The 11,779-nt window shown below is 41.0% G+C and overlaps 1 protein-coding gene and 1 pseudogene across 1 annotated transcript; one reads left to right on the forward strand and one right to left on the reverse strand.

Moving 5' to 3' along the window:
* Positions 1-343: 343 nt before the first annotated feature.
* Positions 344-633, reverse strand: LOC103087721 (cAMP-regulated phosphoprotein 19 pseudogene; annotated as a pseudogene).
* A 1,766-nt stretch (positions 634-2,399) lies between these two features.
* On the forward strand, positions 2,400-11,418 carry LOC103087995 (uncharacterized). The gene is given in 3 exon segments (XM_082931510.1): positions 2,400-2,421; positions 3,276-3,294; positions 11,247-11,418. Coding segments are annotated over 3 exon segments (213 nt in total).
* The last annotated feature ends 361 nt before the right edge of the window (positions 11,419-11,779 follow it).

The following is an 11,779-nucleotide window of genomic DNA, read 5'->3' on the forward strand; positions in this document are numbered from 1 at the left end:
AATAAGAGTAACATACAAAGCTATAATTAAGATGAATTAAAGAAAGCCAAAACATTAAAATTGTAAAACTTGCTTGTTACTTGTTGGAACCAGCCCTACACTAGGAGTTAGTTAGTAATCAAGTAGATTACTTTATGTTGCTCTAACATGTCCTTTTCATCAGTGCACTGTTAAACTAACCAAAACTCTACACATGTATATTCCCTTACATACACACTACCACTACCTGAAAAGCCATAATTCTCAAATGACTTAGTGAGTGAAAGGAAATAAAAAGCGGAGAAGGAACATATTAAGGAGAAATAATGGGAATTAGAAGATTCACGCAGTTCAGCTCTTTTAATTAGCCAGTCAGCTTGCTAGCAACAAGAGATGGTTTCCGTTGAGGAAGGTCCTGTGGAGTGGGAATGTGGTCACCAGTGACCTCTGTCTGATCCGGGGCTGCAGGAGGAAGTTGCTTGTTCTTCATTTTTGCTTTAGCCGTGCTGTAATCCCCAGAATCAAAATATTTTTGCACTTTCTGCAATCTTTCCTTAAAAAATCTGAACCTCCAGGCTTTTGTCCCAGATGAGGGTATCTTGCTTTTAATTTTGCCTCTTCAGCTTTCTCTGCACTCGTCACTTTGTCTTCCATTTCCTTCTGCTCCTCTGCAGAGGCTGGAAGTCCTCAGAGACTTCTGTGAACATACTGCTCCCTCTTACCCAGCTTCTCCCCCAAACTATTAATTTTTTAAGGAATAAAAACACTATTGTAGTTATAATGATCTTATTCTTGAGAGATACATACTTAAATATTTAGGAGTGAAAGGTTATGTCTCCAATTTGCATTTACACAGCTTAGCCAAAAACCCTAACCATATATATGTGCATATACATATGCATATTTAAAAAAATTCCATATACATCAATATACATAGCAGAATCTTAACATTTGTCGAATTGGGTATATAGTTTGTTCATTATACTATCCTTTCTACTTTTTGATATATTCGAAATGCTTCTTCCTAGAAAATTGGGGAGGGGGAAGAAATACTGTACAGACTCTGGGCCTCTCCTCTGGCATCCAGGTCTTTTAAAGGACCCTAGATGACTGATATACCTTCAGGAATGAAAATCACTGATCCAGTGCCCACACTGGGCCTGAAACTGAGGTCTGAAGAGTTGAAATGACTTTCTAAGGGACAGAACAAAGACTAGAATTCACGTCCCTTGGCTTCCAGTCCTGTGTTCCTTTCTTATAGATCCCCAAAAGGAATTTCCTAAATAAGAAACCTTACCTTCTTGAACACCTGAAGCTCTTGTTTGTCAGTAGCTGAACTGCACAAGGTAAGGAAGGGTTTGGGCACCTAGAGGGTGCTCAGTTGCTGGAATTAAGTTATGGGGAAAACAAAAAACATTAGAGGTACTAAGGGCAAGGACAGTCCTAATTTTAAAAATTGTGTTGTATTGTATTGGAGAGCTACATTTTCTCTTTTTAATAATTTTATTACTTGCAGTGAGGGTGATCCATGAGAATAAATCTTTCACATGTTTGTAAAATTTAATATATAGGTAAAATCACAGATTAGAAAAAAATCCTTAAGTCCTGATTATTGGGAAATGAGGTTTCGGCTGAAGTACCTGGTGTTGAAGGAGCCCAGGTTCCTTGTGGAGTGGTGAAGATTGGAAGATGGCAAAGTGGTTAGGTCCCAATGTCTAGAGGGAAAGGCATGAGTCTTTGCAGTCAAAATCTGCGTTCAAATTCTGACTCTGCCGTTTACTAGTTTTGTGACATTAAGCAAGTTATGTCAGCGCTCCCAGTCTCAGCTATTCGGTCCCTATTGCCGCGCAGGTGCTTAGATACAGCAGTTAACAAGATGCACAGGGCCCTGCCCTCCTAGAAATACAACATATAATTAAGGAATAGGGATATTCAGATGGAGTTCTCAATTCTGGAGGGACTGAGAGTAGATGTTAACTAGGTGGAGATGGAGGTGGGCCAGAGGAGGCAAAAAAAAGGCAACAAATTTAAGGAAATAACGCGGGAGCCCGATAGCCCGAAGCGGCTAAGGAACATAGGGAGTTCCTGTGACTTTAATGTAGGCGGCTGCGATTATTTATGAAACATGTATGGAAAGCACCTAACTCTGACCCAGAAGTAGGAGTCAGGGTCTGGGGCGCGAACCCCGAGCGATAACAAAGGCCCTCTCCAAAAGGGGAGGGGACTCCACACTCCACCACCACGAAGTGTAAACACCTGGAGTCTTACGACCATAGGATAGAGGCGGGTCCAGCCCTGAGATTTAAACAGGGGGGCGTGGCTTCGGAGCACTCCCGGAATCCTCTTCCGGAACAGGCCTGTGCCCCGGAAGCAGTTATTTGTTGAGGGAATTTGGACCTGTTTCCGAGGCTGCAGTCGCCATGTTCCTGACCGCGGTCACCTGTAAGTGGGGCTGGAGGCGCTGGCAGGGCCTGCAGCGGGGGCGGGAGGCCGTGACAGGCGGGCCCCGGGACGTTGCGGGGTGGGGTGCGCGCGCCGGTCGGGAAGCTGCCGCTGCGACTTCCCAGGCCTTCAGGACTACAGCGCCCGGCATGACCCGCGCCGCGCTCAGCTGCGGGGCTAGTGGGTCTCGGGGATCTGCGGCGCTGGTTCTGGATCAGTTGCGGTTCGTTCGGACTGTAGAGTTAGCCCGTCAGGAGTGGGGCGCTTTCCCCCGCCCTCTGTAGCGGTGTATCAGCAGAATCTCCGGACGTGCTAACTGGGGAAAACCTCTAGTTCAGTCGTTTAGAAGTCTAAATGAGGAGCAGTGATTGACTCTAGGTCATACAGCTGGGCTGGGAAAGAAGCCCTCTGGCTCCCAAGACAGTGTTCTTCCATGCACCAGGCCGACTTCCCGGTTAGAGTTAGTTTCACTTCTCCACCTGATGTGATGGTTGTTGGAATTTGCACAGGTTAACTTATCAAACAAGAGGCTTATTCTAGTGCAAGTGTTTGCACCTTAGAAGAGGAGCAAGTGGAGCAGATCTTAGTGTAGGAAGATTTAAAAGGTAACCAGTCCAACTGAAAAGAGACTGCATAGCATTACATCCAGAACTGTGGTGGTCTGATTGGATTTTTAAAAACCTTCTATAAAATCCTAACGGGATCCCTAATATCTAGGGAGTAGTGACTTGAGTGACAATTTATGGCCTACTTCATGATTTAAATAATTTTGATTATCCTGACATTATATGAGCCTTGCATAAGCAAGATAATAAATCGTTATTTTTCTTTTCTCTTTCCTCCCTACAAAAAAGTTGCCAAGGCCAAGTCAAAGTAAGTAAAAGTTTTTCTCTTTTTAAACTTCACTTGTTTATGTTAGATTCATCAGTCCCACTGCTGCCAATGAATCCTTACGTGAAAATTAAGCATTTGGCTTCAGTTTTCTAAAAGTTGATTTGAGGATTAGTTACTTGATGAATTATTTGGGCCCTAATATGAACTATTTCACAAAATATTTTCCCTCCTTCCCAACTGACCTACTTAAGTGAACATTCAAATAATTTACTAAGAGTTGCTCTTGGGCTTCCCTGGTGGCGCAGTGGTTGAGAATCTGCCTGCTAATGCAGGGGACACGGGTTCGAGCCCTGGTCTGGGAGGATCCCACATGCCGCGGAGCAATTAGGCCTGTGAGCCACAACTACTGAGCCTGCGCGTCTGAAGCCTGTGCTCCGCAACAAGAGAGGCCGCGATAGTGAGAGGCCCGCGCACCGCGATGAAGAGTGGCCCCCGCTTGCCACAACTAGAGAAAGCCCTCACACAGAAACGAAGACCCAACACAGCAAAAAATAATAAATTAAAAACAAAATTTGCTCTTGCTGTCTTGTTCCTAAACAAATCATCAGGGTCCCTGTGCTCTCTTTGGACTACCACTGCAATTCTGTTTCCTCAAATTGAGGACCAAGGGATGTTTGGAGCCTACTACAGCAATCGAGCAGAACAAGCTGTGATTTGATTAATCGACAGAGGCTGTTTTATTGAGTTTTGTAATCCTTTGCCTTCATGGTGTAAGCATTTCAAAAATAGCAAAGGCTAAAGATTTCATGCTGTACCAGAGAGACTATAAATACCAAACTGGTATTTCAAAATAAATTTTGTAGACAATAACCGAAGTAAGATTTTCTGTGTTAAAAATAGAAAAATTCTAAAGCAGCCTTTGTTTACAACCCAAGACACATCACAGATCCTTAAAACTAGGTTTTTTGGATTAAAGTTAATGAAACACATGTATATTAGTGTTTTACCTGCAATATTTTTTATTGATTAATATAGCTTTCCCCACAATCCAGTTATTTATTTCCCACCTTCAGGTTCTGTAGGAATCTCCCATGCCTTCAGTTTCTTTAGAGATGCTCCCTGCCTGTCATGTTCTTTGAATCCTTGTGCCATTTGTCATATATGTTTTGCCTTACAGACCTTGTGTACACAACTCACCTTCCATACTATTTTTTTTTGCGGTACGCAGGCCTCTCACTGTCGTGGCCTCTTGTGTTGCGGAGCACAGGCTCCGGACGCGCAGGCTCAGCGGCCATGGCTCACAGGCCTAGCCGCTCCGTGGCATGTGGGATCCTCCCGGACCAGGGCACGAACCCATGTCCCCTGCATCGGCAGGCGGACTCTCAACCACTGCGCCACCAGGGAGGCCCACCTTCCATACTATTACTGTTCTCCAAGGTGCAGATGTGGACTTACAGGGCTTTGCATGTCTTATAGTGCTTTCCACAGAGTAAGCACTTAATATTTGTTGAATCTTTTTGAATGAATGACTAATTATTGTCTATCTTAATCAACAGATATTATATCCCTCTTAGTATGAGGCACTGTGCTGTACATTGAAAGGGATGCAAAGTTGTGTAATATATCTTAGATATATTGTATATTTGAATGCTTCAAATTCTTTTTTGGAAATAGATGGGAAGTCAAATAGCATGATCTACATAGGGAGACAAGACGTTTGCAAGAGTAACAAATAGTATGAGGTATTAAAAGGTCCAGTGAGGCAAAACATGAACTTTAATGCTTTGGATGACTAGAACTTAAACAACTTAAATAAAATATAAAGGGGAACAAGGTTTTGCACATTGTCAATGTAAAAGTTCCAATACCTTTATTCTGTCCTTTCCTGATTTTCTTCTTATTACTCATCCGTGGAAGATAGGGCTCTTCTGAGACAGCCATCTTCCTGACTGGCCAGCTAGGGTTACCAGTACTTGCGTATTTTTCCCACTCCTGACTTCTGCTCTTTCTAAAAGGTGGGTGTCTGAATCTATTCCCACAGTTTGGATTGATTGTTCTTGTTGCTTTGGTTAGGTCATTACCAAGGCACCCTGTGTAATGGAACAAATCTTGGGAATCAGAACCATTCAAGCTGTGATTTATGGAAAAATAGGCTGTCTTAGAACTGAATTTAAGGCTTAAGTGATGTCTCACAAGTAATACTGCTGTATAGAGTTCTCAAAATGTGCCATCCCCCCATGACTGATTTTATTCTGTTTCCTCAGCTTGTAACAACTTGCTTTTAAATCTTAGAACAATTCTGGTGAAAATGTTGAGCCAAGCTGGAACAGGTTTTTCCTTCAACACTAAGAGAAGCCGACTGCGGGAGAAACTGACTCTCTTGCATTATGATCCAGTAGGTAAGATTCAGAGAAGTTGCTCCATAATAAATTCAAATGCTTTCAAGGCCTGATGCCCTTTTCAGATTGATGCTGAACATCTTTGGCAGTTTTGTGGCCCCTTTGTCACTATAGCATTCATTCCAAGTACATATTGAAAGTTTACCGTGGTGCTAGTTAGTATCCCAGGTGCTGGGATATACGAAGACACGAGATAGACTCAGTACCTGTGGTATTGGCACTTACAGTCTGGTTTTGGAAGGGAGAGAAAGGAAGAATGACAAATTATGCTAAGTGCTATGAGAGAAACAAGCAGGATGCTGAGATACAGGATGAAGTTGAGGGGAGGTGGATCCTACCTTTATCCTTTAGATAGGATAGTTCAGGGAAAGTCTATCCAGTAGGAGATGGTTAACCAAAGATTTGAAGGTGAGAAAGCAGCCATGTAAATAGAATAGGGGATATTGTTCTGGAAACAGAGAAGAGTGTCTTGAAAAAGGGAGGGAATGTTCTGCTGGGGTCATCTGCCCAACAGTGGCAAGTAATTAGGTCCAGATTCGAGTTAAAGGAGTATGCTGTCTATATATTAAAGCAGGAGGGTAGGAAATTTCATTTTCTGTTTTGTACCATCTGCTAAAATGCCATAGTAAGTGATAACTTTAAATGGCCTTAGTGGATAGAAACATTTGTCTGAAAGAGACAGATGTTCCAAAGTCCAGATAAAAAGGGTCAGCACCCCGATTACTGTTGGTGGTAGCCTATCCTGTTTTTGGATTTTATGAGCCAATTTATGCAGAATTAACTAGCAAACAAAACTGCAGGCCATTCATCTCATTTTTGTGTCTTTGCTTCTAAGCAGCCCCTTTATAATTGCTTCTTAATAATGGCTGTGCCGGAGCTTCTGGGTTGGTAATCACGTGGGGATTGTGGGAGACTGGCATGCTCAGAGAGGGTACAGAAGCTTCACTCCCCTTCCCCGTACCTTGCCCTATGCGTCACTTCCATCTGGCTGTTCCTGAGTTACTATCTCCAGGCGGATAGTGTCAGAGTTGAGTTGAATTGTGAGACACCTCGTTGGTGATCAGAGTTGAAATTGGTGCTAGAATCTTATTTCTCCAAATTAATCCATTATATAATGAAAGATAGGCACTTAATGTCATAATCAACTTTTTCTTTAACTAAGAACAAGAGCTGATCGACTCACTTGTGGCCAAGATGGAACAATGGGACCGAATTTACTTTCCTACTTGAAACTCAACAACAACAAAAGGACAATATAGGCAACAAAAGACAGTGATCCTTGAGAGAAAGGAAACAAACTAGTGCTTATGAATAACCAGACCAAATGGAAAATTCTGTCTTCTGTGTTTACCTACACAAGTCTTCAGGTCTTCAGATATGTGAATGCATAGTAACATAAGCACCCATACTCTCCAGGCAATCTGAACCCCATTTTATAGGTTAGGAATCTGGTACCAAGGATCTTAATCAAGGACACACAGCTGAAATATGTGACAAAATACAAATTTGAACTCGGGACTGTCTGACACCAAGTCTAGGCCCTGAATCACTCTACGTATGGACCTGTTATCGAGAGATTTCATAGGAGGCTAAAACTCACTTATTGGTGCATGAACTGTGGTTGGGCATTAATGCGAATCTGGCTGACAGCTACCTTACTAGCTGCTTTCAGAGTTTGTATGGAAGGTCTCACAACCACTGTTCATTATGCTGCATTCGTCAGTGTCTAAGAAAAACAAAAATAACACCACCTTAAAAAAAAATGAGGGCTGTACCAATGTAAGGAGGCATTTAAAAAAGGCTCTGAGAAGCCCAGCTGTCAGCCTAAAATTGGTATAAATTCCATTCTTTAACAGAAATAAAATTTCCTGCTGTTTTTTTGGTGTTAAGATTTCTGGTCATTCTTTATTATAATAAAAAGGGGATTCTAGGTTTGTACCTGATGATTAGGAGTCTGAATTTCAGGATGACATCTCATATGGTGGAAAAATTATTAGAATGATAAGGTATGTGTTTTAGTCTGGGTTGATATAACAAAGTACCACAGACTGGGTGACTCATAAACAGCAGATCTTTCTTTCTCAGAGTTCTGGGACCTGGGACCTCCGAGATCAAGGTGCCAGCATGGTTGCTTTCTGGCGAGGGCCCTCTTCTAGTTCATAGGAAGGGGTTCTTCTTGCTGTGTTCTCACATGGTGGAGGGGCAGGCAAGCTCTGGAGTCTCTTTTATAAGAGAATGAATCGCATTCATGAAGGCTCCACCCTCATGACAAAAGCACCTCCCCAAGGCCCTGACTCCTAATAGCATCATCTTTGGAGGTTAGGATTTCAACGTAAATTTGGGGGAATGCAAACATTCAGACCATAGCAATGTGATATTGGATTGGTGTGGTGGTTTTCTCCCTCTGATTTCTTTGTATCAGCTGGTGAAAACCCAGAGTGATGAACTTTACAATAAAGTAGTTGTTTTTCTAGCATTTTAGCTCCATTTTAGAGTTTTTTAGGAACTTGTACAACATTAATAAATGTTGATTGAATAACCTTCTCTGATATTTTAAGTGTGAAAATGTATTGGAATTTTCACTGCTAGTATGGAGGTGTTAGGAACTTATTATTTGTCAGACTGATTTTAAGTTTTGAGATTGGGAAAGGATACAGCCATAAACAGTTCTGACTGTAAGTTGAAGAAAAGATTCATATATAAATTTCAAACAGACGATTAGAGCTTTTCTGATAAGGAATGGTCGGAGCCATGACAGCACAACTTTGTCTCTTCTGAAGAAGAGAATGTTCTGGGATAGCAGTGCTTGGCTTTCTGCCCACTTACTGAATGCCGTGGAGGCTTGCGTGATATTTGCCTTGCGGCCTGCCCCATTGCCCAGGGTACCAAATAGCTTGGCAGTTCTCCCAGCATATTTTACTGCAGTGAATAAATGGTTAGTTTAAGGGTAATGTTTTGCTTGTCTGCTTTATGAAGGAAATCAGGCAAGGAAACATGGAAAAATTCCCAATTATTTGAGTACTTTATGGTATACTCTATGGCTAGAACCAGCCTAAGTCCTTTCAAACTCCTTTTCCTCATATGCAAATTTCCAAGGAGGAAGGATTAAAGGTTGAGGCATAAGCTTATTAAACTTTGTTAAATATATTAAGGTTTATTATAAATAAAATGAAAACTTGCCAGTTTTAGTTCCTTGGATGACTAAACAAGACAATATAGACTTTTAATTCCTTGGATGACTAAACAAGACAATATAGACTTTAATTGAAGCAGAATAGATTTAGGTTAGATGTAGGGGAAGAACTTGACAGATTCTTCTGTGAATTAAGCAGCAAATATTTTGACAGAAAATTAATTTATGTTTATGACTGTGGATAGCAGTGTGTCATTTCAACTCATCTAACACATACTGAGTGTTTGCTGTCTGGCAACCTGTGAGGGAGATGGAATTATCCCTCTCATAGGGAAGAAAACTGAAGGAAGAGTATTTTGAGATATTTGCCCAAGGACTCACAGTAGATAAATGGTGGAGCCAAGGTTTGAACCCAATCTTTTTGACTCCAGGCCCCATAGTTTTTCTATTACATGGAGCCAAATTAGTCTGTTTTCTTTTTTTTTTTTTTTAATCAGGACCTTCTCCTGTGGTCAACACTGTCATTCTTACCTCCTATCACCATTTCTCTATACTATATGCCCTTTCCTGTTTTAGCTCATCCAGATGCTGCTGCTGCTTCAGAGGCTAAACTTGACCCTCTCTGTGAGGCGTTTCCCTCACCATTCCAGTCCCCTTTGATCTTTAGGTTTCTGTGGGGCTTACTGGACATCCATACAGGCACCTCATGATACACTGCTACTAAATCAGGGACTTTTACACTTTCATAAATTCCACTTTGCCTAGCACAGTTCTGTGAACTTAAATATTCTTTGAATTAAGGGAAGGAATGCAGCAAGTAAATCAAAATTTTTATGAATAAAGCCTTGCTTTACTAATATTCATCAGTTATTTCTGTTCAAGGTCATTTAAATAATCTCCTGACTGGTTATCCATGAGACAAATTCTTTTTTTTTTTATCCATTTTTTAGTTCCATGTAGAAAAACATGGGGGAAATATTTCTTGCAATGAATAACATTGTCTGGTAGGAAGCTGTTTGGGTGCTTTACTACTGTCTTATAATGCTTTGTAGTCTTCCTTGGACTTCGAAGGAGCATCAGTCCTACTTATGTTTAATATTAGATGATTTGAAGTATATTAAAAATATCCCTATATACAAAGTAATAAAATATGTATTTTATTTTATTTTTTTTTTCTTGCGTTATGCGGGCCTCTCACTGTCGTGGCCTCTCCCATTTGCGGAGCACAGGCTCCGGACGCGCAGGCTCAGTGGCCGTGGCTCACGGGCCCAGCCGCTCCGCGGCATGTGGGATCTTCCCGAAACGGGGCACGAACCCGCGTCTCCTGCATCGGCAGGCGGACTCTCAAGCACTGCGCCACCAGGGAAGCCCTAAAATATGTATTTTAAATTAACTTTATAGATAAAATTCTGTTGACTGGTTAATGGTTATTAATTTCAGCTGCCCATCAGAATCATCTGAGGGTTTTGAAAAAATACAGACTTCCAGTCCCCCTCTAGTTCTACAGAACCAGAATTAGGGTAGAGGTGGAGGTAAGAAGTAGGAGTGTATTTAGATAAGCTCTCTAGCTAATTCTTAATCATAGACAGTTTGGGACTCTCAGAGGGTATCCATATTGATACAGAAGAATAACAAAAAAACAAAGCTAAAATCTCTATGTGGTAGGGACAGGTGAGTTGCTGTTGTGTCTTAGTCTTTTGAGTTCCTGGATCTTCCTGGATGAATTGTGTTTGGTTTTTTGGGCAAAGAATTCAGGTTGTGTGTGTGTGTGTGTGTGTGTGTGTGTGTGTGTGTGTGTAATAGGGCATTACAGCATTACAGGAACTATGAAAACCTTATTGCCTAGCATCTAGTCTCTAATCTTTCATCCAGGCAGTTAGCATTTTTGTTTTGGGTGTTTCAGAGAACTGTACTCTGTTATGATGTTTAAAATAATAAGATTTGGGTTATGATGTTAAATCTATTACCAAACTTTAAAATTTATATTTGGGTATATGAAACCATTTCTGGAAAGTACAAGGTTTAATGTGTATTTACTCTTTCAGCCAGGCTTCCTTTTCTTCTGTGGTCTGCTCAGTTTTTACTGCTCTTTTTCTGGAGTCTAGCTCTTGCTTCACCTCCTACAAGAGTGGACATTAGCTGGGTGAAGATGTTGCTTTTCAGTTTTTTGCTTGTAATATTTTAAAAAATTTGATTATTTCACATTGGTTGAAATGTGACCTTGTGGGGTACGAAGGATGCCACTGATTGGCTGGTGCACCTTCCCTTGTTTTCCTTACCATTTTCTCCAGTCTTCTCTGATCTCTTGGATTGAGGAACTGAGTTAGCAAGTCAGCTCCATCCTCATGACAAAGGAAAGAAAAAGAAGAGAGGGCTCATGGTCTGATATGTATTTTTATTAAAAAATGGTGACGATACTTTTTAGTTTTCTGCTACAATCCTTTTTTCTCCTCCTTCAGTGAAAAAAAAAGTCCTCTTTGTGGAACAGAAAAAAATACGCTCCCTCTAAACAATGGATTGAAAATGAATTTGATTTATAAATGAGAAGACTGAGGGCGGGATACTGATTCAGAAATTCTGCAGCGTGTAATGAAAGAAGAGGAAATGGCATGGAATCACTGCCTCCTGTGATTTGAAGGCCATTGTGAAGGAAAACAATGCAGTGAAAGAAAGTTCTTCATATTAGGACATATATCATTGCATCACATTTATTTATCTTTCTGGATATTTTTATAGCCCTTAATAAAAATATTAAAATAGCCTGTACTATTGTCTCTTAGTGGTGTTTTCCCGCACTATTTGAAATTTTAAAAACTACATTCCTAACAAATAACCATTGTTTCATATAAAAAAAGAAAATTTTCCATAGTGAGATTTGTGCAAGAGTTTCCAGTCTGTTCTTTCTTGTACTTCACAGAAAAGGCAGAGTCACAGTCCAGAGTGATCTTGAAAGAACTCCCATGCAATAACAGAGATGGCAGCGGTGAGCAGG

Source organism: Lipotes vexillifer, unplaced genomic scaffold, assembly GCF_000442215.2.
Source record: "Lipotes vexillifer unplaced genomic scaffold, Lipotes_vexillifer_v1.1 scaffold717, whole genome shotgun sequence".
Classification (NCBI taxonomy): Eukaryota; Metazoa; Chordata; class Mammalia; order Artiodactyla; family Lipotidae; genus Lipotes; species Lipotes vexillifer.